Genomic DNA, 20705 nt, shown 5'->3' with positions numbered 1-20705 from the left:
CAAAAGAATGGGAATGGGTGGGTAGGGAAGTGGGGGGCGCTATGGGGGACTTTTGGGATAGCATTGGAAATGTAATTGAGGAAAATATGTAATAAATATTAAAAATTAAAAAAAAAACATCCGTCTCATGTTGAAATTGGTTAGCATAATCTATACATTTTTGCTGAAATATTTATATGTTTTATCCCTAAGCCACTTGAGCCTGGTGTTTCTTGATTTTTTTTCCTATGGGAATGATCTGCCCAGTTTTAAGAGTGGGGATATTGAAGTTCCATCCTGTTATTGTATATAAATCTTTATCTTCCCTAAGATCAACCCATGAATTCAGCATGTAATATCTTTATTTCTCTGCCTTTACAGTTTTGGCTGGAACTTTATCATTTCATACAACTGTAGCTACCTCTCCTCTGTGATATTTCTATCCTTGTATAAATATAATATAATATATAATATAATATAATATATAATATAATATAATATATAATATAATATCTCTTTTTGTTCCTTCACCTTCAGAAGATACAAAGTGCTTTAAAGAGGGGCAAGTCTCTCTTTTTTGAGAGTACCTTGGAGAAAGTTATTGATAAGCAAAGACTTAAGAGTGTTATTTTCTTGAGATGTTTTGTTGTTGTTGTTGTTGTTGTTGTTCTAAAAATATCACTTTGTTTCTACCTATCTGGCTGCCCTCCCTTGAGGCTTGATGGTTTTCCATGGTGGAATGCTTAGAGTCTTTTCTGCTTTGACTTTGTGCTCCTTCCTAATTTTTACATGTAATTGCCTTGTGCTTACAATCAAGAATCTCTCACACACAGCAGCCCACCTAAAGCTGGTAACAGTTTGCCCTTGCTTGCATATAGGAGCCCCACACTTTGTCTATGCTATATGTAATTTACACCCTTGACATCAGAATTTCCATTTTTTGGTTAATGACACTTTCTTTGAGCTGCTGCTCATTCTTCTCAGCTGCATTTGTTGGTGCTATTTTCACTGTTACCCTATGAACTGAGGACACAGAGTCTCTCACACCATCATTACAGAACTTGAGTGGCCTGAGGATACAGTCTGACACCATCATTACAGTCCTCCAGTGTCTGTAGACTGTTATGTTATTAATTTGTACCTTTGATATCTGTGCTCTCATGCTTCCTGTTAATCACCAGTATCTTTCTGTTTCACTTTAAAGAATTCAATAATTTCTGCAAGGCCTATCTAGAGGTAATTCATGCCATAAGCCTTTGTTTATATAGTGTTCTTCATTTCTGAATGCCCCATTTCTTTAGGACAGCCTTACTAATACACAAAAGATACATCTCTGAACAAGTTTGTACTTAAATGATTTCTATCACAGAGGTACTTACTCGCCCATGTTTATTACCGTGTTGTTCACAATTGCTAAGGCATGGAGCTGTCCTCTGTGATTTTCAACAGATGTATGGCTAAAAGAAATATAGTATACACACACAATGGAATTTTCCTCAGCCATAAAGAAAAATAAAATGACAGCAGTTGAGGGAAATGGATGAAAAACTTTATGATTTCTATCATAAGAAAACATTCAGACTCAGAAAAGCAAATAGCACATTTCTGTCACATGTGGAGCCTAGATTGTGTGTGGTGTGGTGTGGTGTGTGTGTGTGTGTGATGTGTGTGTGTGCCTGTGTGTGTACATGTATGTGTCTCTGTGTGTGTGTCTCTGTGTCTGTATCTTTGTGTGTATAACTAGAAAGGGGGAGCATGAGATAGGAAGACATCATTAAACAGCATCTTGTCTCTTTGGCTCACTACTGTACTTCCGCTATACAGGGGAGTGTCTGACATTTACTCAACGAATACTCATTAGTTCAGTAACCAAAAACCTAAAGTCTCAGTGTATTTTTCGCTTCTGGGCTAAAATCTATGTGTTTTTTTTGTTTGTTTGTTTTGTTTTTGTTTGTTTGTTTTACGAGACAGGGTTTCTCTGTATAGCCCTGGCTGTCCTGGAACTCACTTTGTAGACCAGACTGGCCTCAAACTCAGAAATCCGCCTTTCTCTGCCTCCCAAGTGCTGGGATTAAAGGAGTGCGCCACCACCACCCAGCTTAAAATCTATGTTGATTACATAGAATAAATCAGTAGCTTGCTAGAGAGAGAGAGAGAGAGAGAGAGAGAGAGAGAGAGAGAGAGAGAGAGAGAAAGAGAGAGAGGGAGATGAAGGGAGGGGGAGGGGTAAGAAAGTGTAACAAAACACATGTGACATAAATGCAGAGTGGTTTATTGGAGAAGGAAGTTCCAGCAAGAGGGAAGGAGGAAATGAGGAAGGAGGAGAATAAAGCAAAGTGCTGGAGAGTTCCATACCGGAGTCCAACTACTCACCTGATAACTTAAAAAGCAATCTACTAAGAAATAGATAATATTATTGTCACACACACACACTTAGATTTGGTTCAGTCTCTAGGAATTTTCAAAGCCAGGAGGAATGAAGACATTCAGTGTGTCGTAGATCTTGAAATGAACAAACACTAGTGTGTTATTGTTAACTTTCATAGAACATATTTACCAGGTTCATTGTATATATTCATTTTAATTACATTAACATAAGACTCAGATATCATTTTACTTTTGGTTAACTATGCATATGCTAGCAAATCAATGGGCTTTCTTGAAGATGATTTCTGATGTGCTTAGGAACAGGGGTTTCCTTTGAAGGTAGGAGCCTTGATTCCATCTAGGTGTTTGTCAAGTAACATGAACTGTTATGAATTCATGTCTTTTCAGATACTGGAGCTCCCACCTACATGTATGAGTATCAATACTACCCAAGTTTCTCATCACCCCAAAGACCCAAGAATGTAGTAGGAGACCATGCAGATGATGTCTACTCTGTCTTCGGTGCTCCAATTTTAAGAGGTAATAGCAGCTCTTTGCTGGTATATGTGTAGAATTAATAGGTCTGGACTCCAGCCTTGGTTTGGTATTCTTGAACAAGTTTCTCCAGTCTTGATGTTAATATCTTAAGTCAGTATATTGGGGGTGAGGTATGCATGGATATGGCTATTCTTTCTTCTGGCCTAACATACATGAAGAAGAATATATATTACTGTTTTCACGGCATAACTTCTCTCACAATCCTGACCATTAACAAGAGGTTGAGATGTTGAATATCATACATAGGCCACTTGATGACAAGAATCCCATTCTTGAACTTATACTCAAACTTATACTCAAAAATAACATACCAGAACATGACTGAAGGTAAGGTCAGAATTGATGCTAATTAAAATCAGATTCACATATATATGTGGTATATATTAGTATATGTTTTAGTTAGGGTTTTACTGATGTGAACAGACACCATAACCAAAGCAACTTTTATAAGGACATTTAACAAGGGCTAGGGTACAGGTTCAGAGGTTCAATCTGTTAACATCAAGGCAGGAGCATGGCAGCACCCAGGCAAACATCACACAGGAGGAGCTAAGAGTTCAACATCTTGTTTTAAAGGCAAACAGAGGAGACCAGCTCTCACATGGTTAGAAGGAGGGTCTAATTGCACACTTCCACAGTGACATACTTCCTCCAACAAGGCTACACCTCCTAATATTGTCAGTCTCTGGGCCAAGCATATTCAAACCACCAAAGTATGTCTACCAGTCTATGTAGATATTTAATATATGAGTATGTGAATTTTTATCTATATTATTGTTAATAATACATTATGACACTCTAACACAGTTAATATTTGGAGAAAACCCTTCTAAACCTATGACTTTCAGAAATTGCACGTGGCTCCTAATCCACTCTCTAGCTTCTCAGGGCACATCAGTTGTCATGGGAAGCTCCCAGTTAAATGAAGAACTTAGCACATCCATATTTTTATATTTTCAACACTCACAAGTTTACAAGACTAAGAAAAGACCTAAGAATCAACAATATTATGGGGTAGAGGAAACTCCATGGTGTGACATTTCTACCCTGAGTGTGGAAGAATGAATGGATGGGCGTGGAATATGAAGGCAGTATTGGATGGGCTGCATCCCACTGATAAACCCTAGATCGGTTCCCCTCAGTCTGAAAATGTGCACCAGTTGACCAGGACTCTGTAGACTTTTGACTAAGTCCGTATAGAATAGGGTTCAGAGTTCTGCCTGTAAACAGTACCCTGAGTTCTGCTGGTGGTGGGCTCAAGAGCTATGCTTTTAGCACTGATGGGTTTTTAACTACCCTTCCTCCCCCCACCCCTTGGCCCTTTCTTACAGAGGGTGCCTCCGAAGAGGAGATCAATCTCAGCAAGATGGTGATGAAATTCTGGGCCAACTTTGCTCGGAATGGGTAAGTATGATGGCAAAGATGGGACTGGGGTATTGGACAAGACTTCAAGGTCTTCATTGGGATGAAGAGCAGTTTTTAAAGTTTAGTGATAAACTCAAATTCAGTCACTTCAAACCATTGCTCTTACATCGTTTCTCCCAATCTCCTGTGATGTACAGATGGTTGGGCACAGATAATCCAGGAATCACTATAAATCTCATTACAAATGCAGAGATCACAGAGTAGCTTTGAGGAATTCTATTTGATTCTGTTCCCAGGAACCCTAATGGCAAAGGGCTGCCTCATTGGCCAACGTATGACCAGAAAGAAGGATATCTTCAGATTGGTGGCACCACCCAGCAAGCCCAGAGACTGAAGGCAGAGGAAGTGGCTTTCTGGACACGGTCCCCGGCCAAGAAACAACCCCAGCCATACCACAATGAGCTGTGAATGCAAAGCTCTGCCAGGCTTATACCAGAGAAGCCAAGATATGGTTCTTCCACTAACGGTGTATGCAAATCCAAGATGGATCTTGGAGGACCCTGAAGAACTTTGTCATAGATACAGGCAGAGCCCGGGGAAGGGAAATGTTGTATTTATAGCTTTAATGTAGAGAATAAATGTTCTTTATATGGTCAAATAAGTATCCGTGTTTTAGACTGACTATAAATGCATGTATTCCAGAAAGAGAGTAAGAGGTGGGGGGAGGGAGGGAGAAACAAAAAAGGGAGAGAAAGGAGACAGAATTCACAAAAAAGATCTTTCACAAGAAGTACCTTAGCAAAACAGTTACTTTGAAATCAAAGAGAAAAGAAACATGTTGCAGAAAAAAAAAAAAAAAAAACAGGATTTGAATTTAGGCTTTTCTTATACCTCAGATGGGAGACATCATCCGGCATCAAGGCAAACAATACTAACATTTAGTAACATTCTAGAGATGAAGTGAGAGATGAATATGAGAGTTTGAAAGCTATGGGAACTGCATATTGAAGGAACACTACAGACTTCTCTATGTATATTGTCAAGTGCTCATGGAAAAATTCAGATGCATGTTTAAGACCTTAGAAGTCTTATCTCCCACGGGGCTACACCCCCAGATTGTGAAGCAAAAGAAACCCCACCTTTGTCAGTCATTTGATTATGGCAATGTAAACAGTAATAAGTGTACAGGCTTTTCTGGCCTTCAGTTCTTCCCTGAGAGATCTCAAGTTACCCTGAGGAGTTTGTGAGAAGGCTGACATCTTTCTCTTCCAACTTTTAACATTGTGATTAGACTATGAGGAGATTGAATTGGTTCCTGTGGGAACCTTCTGTCCCCAAATTCCAGCTCTTCAAGACAAGTGACCTCAAGAACAAGCAGGTGCTCAGTAGCAGGCAGGACACTCAGCAGGAATATTATGAAGGCAAGCTAGGTATCAGAAGGGACCTGGATTAAGTATGAGATTTCTTCCAAATACCAGAGCCTAGAACTTGAGAAAACACAGGTCCAGAGATACAAAAAAAAAAGTGTGTCCAAATTCCAGAGATGAGATATTGTGAGACCCTGATTTGCTCCATAGTTCCTTAGCCTCTTCTGAGGGTATAGTATTTTCACAGCCTGAAGCATCTGCTCACTGTTCTCAGCCTTTGGATGTTCACAGTGCATGGAGATTAGAATGCTACAGGAAGAAATTTTTAGGTTGGTAAAGATTGGGTAGCTGTCGATCTCTGTGATTTGAAAGTTGAATAATGGTTGTAATCTAAGTGTTGAGTAATGACTGCTCAAACAAAAGGGAGAAAATTGTATATAGGTGTGGCTTAGTGTTGCCATTAGGCATCCAGAGAGCTCCTGAGAAGGTGGGAGGCTGTCTATCACTTTAGATGATATAATTGGTCTCAGTAGTGGCAATGTCAGGAGTAAGTCTATAGCTATGTGGCAGAGCGAGTGAATTTCCTCCCAGCACCAGATACCCCAATGGACCCCCAAGCTACTATCCTTCGATGGTGTGGCTTTGGGCTTTGGTCCTGCTCTCTCTCCCTATTTTCATGAGTGAGTACAAATATCTGGTTGCATGTTTAGCATTCTTTGTCTTGAGCACAGGTCAGTGGAGATGTTAAGCCATGAAAAAGCAGGTTCTGTCTCTCAAAGGTTCCTGTCCTATGGGCTTGGACTTGAGCCTGGAACAGGAAGATCCAGCCAGCCCCAGATTTCCAAAGATGGAGTGGATGGCAAATGGGTAAGACCCCAACTACAGCTGTCTGGCACAGGAGGACAACAAAATGAAGCATAAAGAAACGAAAGAGGTCATTTTAATTTCTTCTTGATTCTTAGCCTACATCTGGACTGATAATGAAAGACTTAGCAAGACACTAAAATCATCAACTACCCAGTAAAGTTCTATGAAATAAAAGCACTGAAAATATGCATCAGGCTCACAGTAGGTAGTTAATATGTGCACAGATCATGTTGTGCAGTGTCAATTGCTGCACTTCTGTTCATGACTCCATCCCATATGTCCACTTTTCTATCCAACACCCTAGCTCCTGCCCACTTCATCTGAGTAGAAAGCCACCACAGGCCATGCCTGGTGATTTCTGCTCAGCCTGGACCCTTCTCCCTGTGAGTCCCTGCATCTTTCTGGGATTTCCTGGTATTGTCCCCTCTTTCTTGTTCTACCACTCTGGTAGGTGTCCCACTCCCATCTGTAACTTTCCCTGGGTTTAACTTTGTATTTTCCTCCGTTCACATACTGGCTCTTGAACATCATACACACCCATCCCATATATAGCCAAAAAAACCAGATATTGTGAATGCTGGCGAGTTCTTGCTGATGGAAGCCTGATATGGCTGTCTCCTGAGAGGCTCTGCCAGAGTCTGACATACAGAGGTGGAAGCTCACAACCAACCATTGGACCAAGCGTGGGGTTCCCTGATGGAGGAGTTGGAGTAGGGACTGAAGGAGCTGAGGGGGTTTGCAGCCCCATGGATGGAACAGTAGTATCAACAGACCAGAACCCTCAGAGCTCCCGGGGACTGGACCACCAACCAAAGAATACACATGGAGCAACACATGGTGCTGGCCTCATATGTGGCAGAAGATGGCCTTGTTGGACATCAGTGGGAGGAGAGGCCCTTGGGCCTGAGGGTGTTCAATGCCCCAATTTTAGGAATTCTTATAAGATCATCATTACGACTTAAGAAGTCATCTATTTGTCTATATAGCATCACTGCTAGACAGTACATCTTCATAGATCTGCTCCCCAAAGGCTAATACCTAGTTATTGTTATATATGTTTAATAATAACAGGAAAAGCATATTAATAGCAGGAATCTTTCCTAAAATGAATCCTTTTACAGCCTTGCCTAATAAGAATGAGCCTGTCACAGATTATATAATAATCCAAGGCAGATCATCTCAGGAAGATCACTTGCTGGTTATTAGCTTGTCCCATTATGGCTCCTGATAATGAATATTTTAATACACATGCTTTTCAAGAAAGCTATCCCAGTGAGAATGGTAAGGCAAAAGCAAAAGAGCAGGCATGACGTTTGCCCTTAATTACTAAAAAAAAAAAAAAAAAAAAAAAAAAAAAAAAAAAAAAATGAACAAGGCTTTATAATGTGACTTTCTGCAGACTTTATAATGTTATTAGCTATTCTTGCTATAAAAATGCTCCCCAAATTACTATGGGTTACTCCAGTGGTAAACTCATGATCTTGAAGTTAAAAATAAAATCATGTGAAAATATGTATAATCGGGGTCTATCTATGCATAACTTCTATAAAGCCCCCTTGGTTTTCCTATTGTTCATTAAACATCAATAACAGGATCAGACTTACTGGACACAGTTTGGAATTGGTTTATTGATGCAAAAGACTTGGAAGTTATACTCCCTTTTATGCTTGGGTGTTTCATTGGCAATTTTTCTGGTAGAGAAATCTAGATTAGTCTTTTCCTTTCTGACCATGTATTTTGGATGAGATAGATTGCTGCAAAGTGTTGGAGAATTAGGGATTAAGATCATGTCCAAAATGTGCTTTTGAGAGCAAACAGGGCTTACCGATAGTAGCCATGACCTAATGTATGGATAGCCTCCTGCCTCCTGAAGGTGGTTCAAGGCCATTCATTCCAGTTTCACAGCAGCTAGAATGAGGACAGGGGTTACACTGCAGGGAGAGGAGGCAGAACTATCTGTTGAGCAAGAATGGAGCCAATGTTTACCCCATCACCTGATGACCAGTCTCTCGCTCTCTGGAAGACAAAGTCCAGAGTCAGGAGAAAAATATTGTAGAATATTATTGGATTATTGATCCCATATCTATTTATCTTACTTATTTGCCCACTAAATAAAGGCTAGTCCCCCAGCCTGTATTTTTCCTGACACACACCCGATAACCCAAGATTTTTATCTACTTCCCTTGGACTTTACCTAGAAATATTCACATGCCATTCACCCTTCCCAGAATGGCCCTGTGTTATGCTATCTCTGGACTTTTACACTTAAATCTTATTCTTCATGATTTCTGCTCCTTTTTCATCTCCTGTTATTACTCTTGCCTCAGCTGTAAGTCAGAGGTCCTCCTTGATAATACCAACAAAAGACTTCATTCCTTCCAACTTCTGTATTCTTTCCATATCTCTCCTGGTTTATAACTTCCTTCTCAAAAGTCAATCAAGCATGCCCATGGTCCTTTCTTTACAACAGTGGTTCTCAATCTGTGGGTCTGGACCATTTCAGTAAGTCAAACAACCCTTTCACAAGGTAGCATATCAGATATCCTGCATATCACATATCCTGCATATCAGATATTTGCATTATGATTCATAACAGTAACAAAAATATAGTTATGAAATAGCAATAAAATAATTTGATAGTTTGGGGTACCCACAACATGAGGAACTGTATTAAACGGTCATAGCATTAGGAAGATTGAGAAGCACTACTAGGTCAGTACTCCCGAGACTGTACACTTCTCATCCATTGCTTCACCCAACATGTAGGTCAAAACCTCAGAATCTTAATGGATAAATATTTACAGAGGCTTCTGAGAAGGAGACAAAGGCCTTGTTTATTCCCAACATTATTTTTGTGATTATGTATAAAAATCTGAATACTTTTATATCTCCAATTCAAATTGGAGTTCACTCCTTCTCATCCCAGTTTGGAAGAACAGTTTTCCTTATCTTTATTTTACAGGAAAAGAAGCTGGTGTCTAGAGAACTGAGATGACTTGTTCAAGGCCACATGCCTGGGAAGTGACAAAACTCACATGGAACCCAGGTCTGGACCTTCCCTTCACAAATGTCTTCATTTTATCTTGACCAGCAGGGTGTCTGTTCTTATCACACATGGTGACCACCATCCATGGCAAAGCTCTGGACAAGTATGCTAACTTAGAAGGGTTTGCACAGCCTGTGGCCATCTTCCTGAGAGTTTCTTTTGCCAAGTCCCCTCTTGGATCCCTAAGGTTTGCTCCATCACAGCCTGCAAAGCCCTGGAGCTTTGTAAAGAATGTCACTTTCTATCTACCTATGTAAGTTGCAGGGATAGGCCTGGGTCTCTTTAGGTGGAGATGTGTAGTGTGCAGCAGCAGTAAAGAGACAAGGTAATTCTCTAGTCACTTTATTCTAAAATTCTCAAGAATTCAATAAGACATTTGAGAACGGTCATCACTTTCTGGAGTCCTTCACTGGGCATGTATAAAGTGAGAACCTATAATATGTCTGGTTTAGAGTCTATTAGGAAATAAACCAATGACTCTTATACTCATGGGGCTTATATTTAAGAGGTGGAGAAAGATGATGTACTGTACATGAATTAATAAAGCAATTATATACGGGTTACAATAAGATCAGTGTTTGAAAATGCTTACTCAGTAATGTTGAAAGAATATTTACTCAGGCTACCTAGTGTCCTATCTTGACTGTTGACACTGTACAGGAATGAACAAAGTAATGATGTGTATAGCTGCGTACTTCCAATCTGAGTAATATTTTGGGTGTCATGGTCACTCTGGTATGCTTAGTTCGGGTTCCCAACATATCTAGGTGGCCTCCCAGCAGCTACTGGAGCACCTTAGACACTTACACATGCCAACCCAGACAGTCATCTCCTTGCCATCAACTGACTCCCAGGATCCTCCTTCTGGCTGTTTTCTTACTAATGCTTTTCTTTTAAAAATAGCATTTGTTGTGTTTGCATGCTGATTTCAAGTGGAATGCATACACATTAAGATCATTTGCAGTTCACACACTCAAAATTGCTGCTAATATTTGAAATTAGCTTTTTATGCTTTCTTTCAAATGGGTCACAAATATGGAAAATCTGTGTCACTGTCTTGTACATTAATGACATCAGCATCACTCTGGGTCATTAATTAAAGTTTTAAATTTGTATATTACTTCAATTTATATCTAGACTCTTATTTGAGGACGTTAATGTTTTTATATTCTTGACATTACAAATTCTGTGGTGAAATTATAGCTAAGTAACTACACACAATCACAGACCATTTAGGATAAGTACCAAGGAATGAGATTTCTGAGACCGAGTATGCAACTGTTAGTAACTTTGTGTCCAGAATTCCCAACTGCATACACTCCGTACACTCCGTTCGTAGAACTATAACAGCATCCATACAGCAGAGGCCCTCACCTCTTCTTAATCTTATTTGAATTTGTTTATTGAACAAATAAAATGCTCATATAACAATCATAACAATAAAAATCATCATGTCTCTCTTTTCTTGGCATACCTTGAAATAAAAGTAATGATAGGTTGTTTCCATGTTTTAAATTTTAAATTTCTTTTTCTAGTTTGACAAGTATTACTTTTTGTATTCTTGTTGATTAAAGAGAGTTTGCCTAGAATGGAGATGTTGAACATGTAGATGCTTCCTTCATTTTTATAACTAGGAAGCTGTGTCTTCTTGGCACCTGAGAGATAAGGTTTTCTCTTCTGCACATCAGGTCCGACGATGCTTAGCCTTCTCAGTGATGAGAGATCTGGGGATGTGGCTTATAATGGATTGGAATTACAAGCACTGTGGTCCTGGCTAACTGTCTTTTGGCCAGTTGTGTATCTGTCTGGTGACCAACTTTCCTCATCTGTATGACAGCCACAGTAGATGTCTGGGGCTTGTATAGGTCTTAAATGACACTGCACATATGGAGATTTTAAATCAGTGCTGAACCCTCTTGGAGCACTCAGTAATTGTTGGCAATATCTACTCTGATTGTACCCTTGAGACCTCTTATCAGGGAAGCCAATAGTGACTGTTGGAATGGCAGAAAGTTAGAATCTTAGCTGACCAGGGCATCAAATCCCATAGTAATAGTATCTGCCTCATCTGGACAGAGAATACTGGCATCCAGAACAAGAAAATAATTTACTCAAAGTCACCCAGCACATTCCCCAAGGCATGAATGTCATTCTCTGAGGCTGTCCCACAAAGTTGTTGCTCCTGACTTATGACAGGGTAACCAACACTATAAGTAGTGGCTTTGGTTGGTGGAAATCTCCCAGGACTAAAGCACGTTTACCCTTCAGTGCACTATACAAAGACCATCAGAGGATGGAATCCTGTGTAGTCCAGGAGGAAATGCCATGAGCTGGGAAGGACAGCATGTGCATTCTTCTTTCCTGTGGTGAGAACAGTTCAAAGGCTCAAGGAGGGATAAAATATAAAGTTTTACCCTACAGGATTGGAAGAATCTAGAGTCTTAAAGTTACTTCCAGGATCCCCAGAGACTCAATTACCCACTGATATCAGTTCCATGTACAGCTTCAACCCCCTTAATACAAGGCTGAGCCACAGGCAGTTTATCCAGATTCCCTTTGTAGAATCTCAGTGCCTCCATGCCCCCCACCCCAAAAGTCCCAGGTGTTCTGAAGACAGGGTAGGGATTCTCAGAGTTCATTACCAACAGCTACCAAAGTGAGAACCTGACCCCAGAGCAGCTGAAACATAATTTGAATAAACTTATGTTGAAAAACCACAGAAGAAAATCCAGCAATCCAAGTAAATGATAATTTATGTAAGGAGAAACTACAGCTCTGACTGGGAAAGCTAGGACATAGAGTAAATAGGGCAATAGCCTGACTCTTTTGATCTTTGAAACTGTGCATTTTGATAAAGGCTAGGCATGGCAGCCAGTGTGTCTCCTTTCTCTTTGTAGTACCTGTGATAGCACCTGCTGAAATATGATAAAGGGGAGGCGGGAGGAGCATGAGGTAATCTTAGTAGCACTTTCTTTTGCCTTCTGTCAATATTCTTTAATTTTATTGTAGGTCATTCCTATCAGTAATTGCCTTTGGCACTTACTGATGAGTTAGTATTTCCCACATAAATGTAGTATTGCCAAAGATAGAGCAAGCTTTATTTATATAGGTCATGGATCAAGAAGGGGCTGCTTGGAAGTATAGTATAGTATAGTATAGTATAGTATAGTATAGTATAGTATATAATCCCTGGATTCTATAGCCTTCGGTGTCAACATTCTACCCATCTTTCAGGAGCACCATAGCATGAATTCAAGGTATATAGAAAGAAATTTTGAATTTTTGACTATTTAGGTCCCTACACATGATTTCTAACATTAGGGAAAGGAAATAAGGACAAAGGTTCATTTATTCAACCTCTGATTTCTTCATCCATCTTTTATGAAATTCGTGTCCTTAGACTCAATCAAACTTGAGAATCAGAGAAAGGAGGAACAGAAACCATTCCCACATGGCCTTGCTTCAAGGACGTTGCCATCTTGTTTGTAGAATCACATCATACATTCTTCTACATCCCAATAGCCCCTGACCTGCATCTTCACTCTGAGATGACCTTGACTCAGTCCCTCCCTGAAAGTAGTAGAGAACCCAAGGGGCAGGAGAAACAGGGATTCTATCCTGAAAATGTTCCAGCTCTGGAAATAGGTCTTTGAGCCACAGGGTCCAGGCTGAAGTCCTGGGTCTGCCTGTGAGAAAGTGGGAGACAGGGACCATTTCTTTCCTTGTCAGCCCATGATCCCTCAAATAGGGATAATCACATGAGTGTTCAGTGACAACTGTCAAGCTGTATCTCATTTCTCTGTAGAGAGCACCATGTCTGCTAACCCTAGCTCAGCACACACAGCAACACCTATGCTTTGTTGAGTGCTCTGAATTCTCCTTCAACAGCCAGTGCACTGTGCTGTGCCCATGGGCTTCAGGTTTGGGGTGTGTAAAGCAGATGACTTGGGTCAAGTCCTGCCTCTGCTTCTTAGCAGTAGGATCTCATCAGGCTTCAGTTTCTTCTCTGCCACAGGGAGGAGGGAGTCAATATTACTGTCTTCCTCACAGAAACGCTGTTCTGAGTGTTTGGGACAATTATTGGTTCATGGTACCTACTACAATTTCATTTTATTAACAAGATTATTACAATATTATTTAACACACTCATTCTTCCCTATTCTGCATCATCTTCAATGAAAAAAAAAGCCGAATCATAAATTATTGTATTCCTTGCATCTTCAAGTCTTATCAGGTGTACATAATGTTATTTGATAATGTTGACTAAATAACTGAAGGCTTTCTGGAATACCCAGGTGTGAGCTGAATTTAGCACTGGGAGGATTTGATGTGCAGAGGAGGCACATTAGGAAGGGGCACCATAAGGGTAGCATATGTCTTTTTTTAACTAACCACTCATGCACAGAGGATTTTAATACACCTCTAAATAGATAACTGAGATGAGATGAAGCTGATGAGATGCAGAGATGCCCATAATCTAGGCACCAGGTGACGGGAGAGAACAGGATACTTCTGGGCTTAGTTGTTACTTTGTTGATGTCCTCAACTTGAAGAGGCTTGGAAGGAAGAAGTGAGCATGGCTGTTGCATTGAGTTATATTACACCCTAAGTCTGAGTTAGGAGAGTTGGAAAGGAGATAGATTGTCTGCTGAAACCTTGCCAGGAACTAGTGTGTGGTTGGTGATATCCTCCTTGCCTCATAGCCTCTCCGTGTATTAGTCCTTGCATCGGCCTGTGGTTTTGTTGTTTGTTTGTTTGTTTTGTATAACATGCCTGGGTGATTATGAAGAATTTAATTTATTTAGTCCAGATTCCTGGAGGCTAAAAGTCCAAGGCTGTGTAATTTCCAGATGAGCTATTAATGATAGCGCTCAATTGTGTTACAACATACTGCAGAGATAGGAACAGAGAGTGAACAGGCAGACAAATCTCAAGGTGAAGCAGGAAGTTAGCAAGCAGAAAGGGGGAGCCGTCTCTCTGTATGATAACTCACATAGTAGGGGAAAAGATGGAACTATAATAGAGTTATACTTTATTACGAGTTCCTTCCAAGAGTAGCATCTCTAGTGACTTAACCCTCCACCAGGCCACATTCACAAATTCAACTATAGCCGGGTCTTGTTACAATGTAGACCAAGATCATCTGTACCAATGAACATTATTTCTTATCACAAAGTTTCATCTGTCTAGGGAAACTATTATGATAGCAATTTAATATGAAACCCTGCTATTTTAATGATAATAGGTATTCTGTAAAGAAGTCAGAATATTCTGCAAGTTTTTTATAGAGTCCTGCCATGCTTTTGTATATTTCCATTTCACTTAAAACAACTTGGAGACTCTTGTCAAGGCTCATAGCACCTAGTTCCCCTGGGTCTCACATAATTTGATTTCACCTTGCTGTCCCTAAAGCTTTTGTACCGGCCATTTCTCCTAACTGCAATTCTTTTCTTTGTATGCTGCTAAGACCCACATGCTCATTTCATTGTCATCTCTACTAAATGTTGCTGTCCCCAAGAAGCCTTCCCTAGCCATGCAGTTGAAAGTATCACTTCAGTCCCACATTTTCCTCTTTCTTCACTCAATTTCTTGTCCTACATATCACTATATTCTCCTTTGGTCAGTTTGCATTTGGTCTGCAGAACAAGCCGAATGTAGCCAAAGAAGTTGTTTCTTCTGTCCTCGGATGTATTTTTATTTCTTAGACCTGAGTTCTGCTTCCTGGATCCCTAGTACACAGGTAGGTACTGGAAGATGAGTGTAGAGCCCCATGGAGAACACTGCTACAGAGATGGGTGGAAGAGATAAGAGATAAGACAAATGTCAGGAATACAGAGCTGAGCCTTATTTCAGAATGCTCACCGAGAGCTCCAACATACCTCCGAAATGTCCCAGCATAGTGACATCTCACTTGATCTGTTCATGACCTGTTCACTGCCTGAGAAAGTTTCATGCTCCAAGCTGACTACAGAGGGCACAAGCATCGTCTCAGTGTGGCCAGTGTGCATCTTACTTCACATGAGCTACTCCTGTTGGTGGCTCTCACAGACCCCTCTGCACTGCAGAGCTTCTTCACAGAGGCCTTTTTGATTGAACTCAGAGGCCATTTTCCATTGTGAGCCTGTGAGAGGAGGGCTTGCAATGATTCTTTATAAAAAAAACCAAAAAACAAAAAACATGGTGGGTAGCATGGTTCTAAGTCAGAAGCCAAACATTTTTTTTTTAGAAGCCAAATATGGGAATAAATGTGTAAAATTTCCCTATCAGGATGATAAGGAGCGTGAACCTTCTTTCTCATTAAGTCTCTCCTATGTGGTTAGCACACATGGCACAGCTATGTGTGTTTTTAATGTTCTTCCTAGCAATAAAAAGAGGGTCAAGGAGGCAGAGGAGAGGAGGGGAGATCAGGGAGACAGAGGAGGGGAGGGGAGTGCAAGGAGGCAGAGGAGAGATGAAAAACCAGGAGAGAGGTAGTTTAGCCTCTACATTTTTCTCTACTTTGATATTACTGTATTGTGGCATATTCAAGCAGGAAACAGGATATGAAATATGAGCCCAGAGTTTTATGATTTCTTAAATCAGGAGAGATGGATTGTCTCATCTCTGCATAACTTTTGTGTTCGGTATCTCAATTTTCAGGGAAGCAGCCAGAGCTATATCCATCTCTAAAGAGAAAAACACTGTAAAGGCTCAAAGCTAGTTGCATGGAAGGGATCTGTGAGGTAGAGATCCAGGAATGGATGTGCACACATCTGTCCTCACTGGCCCGAGTGCTGTGCATATACTGTCCATATGATCCACTCATTGCTTATCCAGTCACCATCTCACTCAAGCGACACTTCTACAGCAACCAGCTGTGCAGCCCTAAGCAAGCTGGTGAGACCTCTGGAAATGGTTTATCTCCTGCACAGGTAAAAAGATTTTATTACCAGAGCCAAGACATTAAAACTATTCAGATGCATTTCTGGTAACATGAACTGTACAGCCATGTCTCCAGAGATGTCAGAGCCCCCACCTACATGATACTAAGAGTTTCAGTATCAACAAAAGCCTTGCATCAGACACAAGACCCATGAGACCCCCAGCCATGATAGGGAACCACAGTGATGATATCCTCTCCGTATGTGGAGTTCTGTTTTGAAAGAATAATGAATAGGTCTTTGCTGGCAGCAACCTTGGGGTTAGGAGGCCTGGGCTTGGATTTTGGATTGATGGCCTTGAGAAAGTTTCTCTTTTTTTTTCCTAAATCTTCTTTATTGGTTTTCTATAGTAAGGCTGGGGTATACTGGGAGCCCCGAAGTTTCTCTTCCTTGCTTTCACACACAGGCCAGTGACAGGCAAGGTTCCTGGCCTATGATACCAGTAAGAGAGGTGGTACCTCTACCATAAAGTCTGGCCTTAAGGCAATGCCGTCAGAACTTGGTTCCCAAGGTGGGTAGACTAGTATCTTCTAATCTTGAAGACTCTAGTGTGCTTCTGCCCATCATTGATCTACAAATTTACTATGTAGTATTCTATCTTGCCTACATATGCACTTAGAGACACAAGCTCTGAGGGGTACTGTTTGGTTCATATTGTTGTTCCTCCTATAGAGTTGCAGACCCTTTTAGCTCCTTGGATACTTTCTCTAGCTCCTTCATTGGGGGCCCTGTGTTCCATCCAATAGATGACTATGAGCATCCACTTCTATATTTACCTTGCACTGGCATAGCCTCACATTCCCCTGTACTGGGGCATAATTGCTAGCATATGCAATAGTGTCTGGGTTTGGTGGTTGTTTATGGGATGAATCCCTGGGTGGGGCATTCGGTGGAGGGTCCTTTGTTCTGTCTCAGCTCCAAACTTTGTCTCTGTAACTCCTTCCATGGGTATTTTGTTCCCCATTCTAAGAAGAAACAAAGTATGCACACTTTGGTCTTCCTTATTCTTGAGTTTTATGTGTTTTGCAAATTGTATCTTGGGTATTTTAAGTTTCTGCACTAATATCCCCTTATCCATGAGTGCATATCATGTGTGTTCTTTTGTGATTGGGTTACCTCACTCAGGGTGATATCCATTTGCATGCCACTCAGGCATACATCCATCTGCCTAAGAATTTCATAAATTCATTTCTTTAATAGCTGAGAGTACTCCATTGTGTAAATGTACCACATTTTCTATTTTTTTTTTTTTTTTTTTGGTTTTTCGAGACAGGGTTTCTCTGTATAGCTCTGGCTGTCCTGGAACTCACTTTGTAGACCAGGCTGGCCTCGAACTCAGAAATCCGCCTGCCTCTGCCTCCTGAGTGCTGGGATTAAAGGCGTGCGCCACCACGCCCGGCTGTACCACATTTTCTAAATCCATTCCTCTGTTGAGGGATATCTGGGTTCTTTCCAGCTTCTGGCTATTATAAATAAGGCTGCTATGAACATAGTGGAGCATGTGTCCTTATTACCAGTTGGAACATCTTGGTATATGCCCAGGAGAGGTATTGCTGGATCTTCCAGTAGTACTATGTCCAATTTTCTGAGGAACCATGAGACTGATTTCCAGAGTGGTTGTACCAGCTTGCAATCCCACCAGCAATGGAGGGGTTTCTCTTTCTCCACATCCTCGTCAGCATCTGCTGTCACCTGAATTTTTGATCTTAGCCATTCTGACTGGTGTGAGGTGGAATCTCAGGGTTGTTTTGATTTGCATTTCCCTGATGATTAAGAACGTTGAACTTTTTTTTTCAGGAGCTTCTCAGCCATTTGGTATTCCTCAGGTGAGAATTCTTTGTTTAGCTCTGTACCCCATTTTTAATGGGGTTATTACATTTTCTTGAGTCCAGCTTCTTGAGTTCTTTGTATATATTGGATATTAGTCCCCTATCGGATTTAGTATTGATAAAGATCCTTTAGTTGGGGATATCTTATTCTGTCAAATCTTTCTCTGATTCGTCACTTTGTCTGCCACTCAATTAGACATCAATTTCAAACCTGGGGCTTCCTTTACAGACCAACTTAACCTTCACTGTTTAGGATTAAAGGTGTGTTCTAAGGACATATCTATATTATGGCCAGAGATATTAAAGGTATGTGCTAAGAATGAGCCATACCATGACTAGAAATATGTTTTTCCAATAAATTACACAATATCATGGTTAACAATGTGATCAAATATCCTGCAACAAGTTGCAGGTTCTTGGCCCCAGCATGGGCTTCGTTTTGTAGAGTGAGCCAATTGTAAGTTATTAATCACTCCAATGACGTTTATGTCACTATTCCAACAATGGGCTTGTCTTGCCAGGCCAATCATTACCGTAGCTCACAGGGTCACATCTGGGTAAGAATAATGATTACTTTCTCCTATTCTGAAATTTCACTTTCATTCAGTAATAATGGGTAAAATACAAAAATTGTATTTTTTTTTCATTTTTATTAGGTATTTTCCTCATTTCCAATGCTATCCCAAAAGTCCCCCATACCCTCCCCCCTGACTCCCCTACCCATCCACTCCCACTTTTTGGCCCTGGCATTCCCCTGTACTGGGGCATATAAAGTTTGCAAGTCCAATGGGCCTCTCTTTCCAGTGATGGCTGACTAAGCCATCTTTTGATACATATGCAGCTAGAGTCAAGAATTTTAATATACATATAAAAAATTATCCACCATAATCAAGTTAGCTTTACTTCAGATATGTAAAATGGTTTAATATATACAAATCAGTAAGCATAATATATCACAAAGACTAAAGGACATAAATCACATGATCATATTAGATACAGAAAAGACTTTTGACAAATTCCAACATCCATTTGTGGTAAAAAGTTCTAGAAAGAAAAAAAAACGATCTAGAAAGACTAAGGATAAAAAAGATGCATCTCAAAATGATAAAGAAAAAATGCAGGACAACCACAGCCAATGTCATTCTAAGTTTAAAAATTTCAAAGTATATACACTAAAATCAGGAAGAAGACAAGGATGTCCAAATTCTCCCCTCCTGTTCACACAGTGCTCAACTCCTGGTAAGAAGAGATAGAAAAGGACCAGGGCTCCACCTTGGAACATGTCTCTCCAAATCAACATGTCTCTCCAATCAGGTAATTATTTTCACCTTCTTAAGTTATCACCATGTCTGGATACAGCCATCAGATGGTGACTGGGGCTTTAACACATGAGCTTTCAGGGAAGAATATTAATTACAAAGCATAAGCATCTGCCCTAGTTCATGTCCTTCACACAATGCAAAATTCATGTAGCTCATCTACAGCTCTCTACCTCCTCAATGATCAAAGGTCCGAGACTTTGTATCCAGTTGATCTCAACTGAGTCCCCGTGGAAATGGAAATACTTGGCCATTCCCATGATTCAATGGCAAAAGTAAATCCTCTTAATTACTAAGGAAGCAACGGGAAAATAACACTCAGAAATTGGAGCAAAACACAAGGTAAATCTAGGAGAGCAAATCTTAAATCCTAAAGTTCTATTTCCAGTGGATGGACTAGCATCCCAATGGCTTATGAAGCATTTCCTCTATGGTATTGCTGATGCCCTAGGGAATCTCTGTGGCTTACTCTACTCATATTTTGAATCTTCCCTAGGGAGATATTTCAGATACTGGCATTTCTAACTTGCTAGGGTTTCCAAAGCAACATCACCTTCACTTCCATAGCTTTATGCATCATACTCTTATGGTTGCTAGCTAGGAATCTAAACCTGCTACATGCTTGTTGAGATCCCAGACTTTCATTTTAAATCTGGCTAGATGCTAAGATGACCCTAAAACTCTTGCCTTCTGCATGCCTCAAAAACAACATCATGTGGATAATAGCTGAAGATATAGTTAAGGTCCTTGGCACATCAATTGAAAAGCCTCAAATGTCCAAACATAGAAAACATTTTCCCCAGAGAACAGTCCATCAGGCCACACTTGGAACCAAGATTTCTAGTGCAATCTTCTCAAAGCAGTTTCTTCTAAACCATTTTACACCACCACCATCACCACCACCACCACCACCACCAGTGCTAGGAGCAGTCTTGGATTCCTCACATGTCCTCAAGGGCACCTTTCCTTTTGATGAAAAAAAAACTTGGCTTATTTTATTGCACTAATCTCTTTTACAACAGTACTCTCTTTTTGTACAACCTTTTAAATGATTGATTTGGGAAATTTGTTTCTTTGGAAAGGCTGGG

The 20705-nt window shown here is 40.4% G+C and overlaps 1 protein-coding gene across 1 annotated transcript in view; it reads left to right on the top strand.

Annotated features, from left to right (window-relative positions):
* The window catches only part of LOC110300015 (carboxylesterase 1F), a 22120-nt gene extending 17190 nt beyond the window's left edge, over positions 1 to 4930 (top strand). The window contains exons 12-14 of the mRNA XM_021170046.1: positions 2755 to 2886; positions 4236 to 4308; positions 4566 to 4930. Coding sequence (XP_021025705.1) covers positions 2755 to 2886; positions 4236 to 4308; positions 4566 to 4737 — 377 coding nt within the window. The 3' untranslated portion in view covers positions 4738 to 4930. The remainder of the gene's footprint in view (positions 1 to 2754; positions 2887 to 4235; positions 4309 to 4565) is intronic.
* The last annotated feature ends 15775 nt before the right edge of the window (positions 4931 to 20705 follow it).

Source organism: Mus caroli, chromosome 8 (genome assembly GCF_900094665.2).
Source record: "Mus caroli chromosome 8, CAROLI_EIJ_v1.1, whole genome shotgun sequence".
NCBI classification, from domain to species: Eukaryota; Metazoa; Chordata; class Mammalia; order Rodentia; family Muridae; genus Mus; species Mus caroli.
This window is presented reverse-complemented; position numbering and strand designations above follow the sequence as displayed.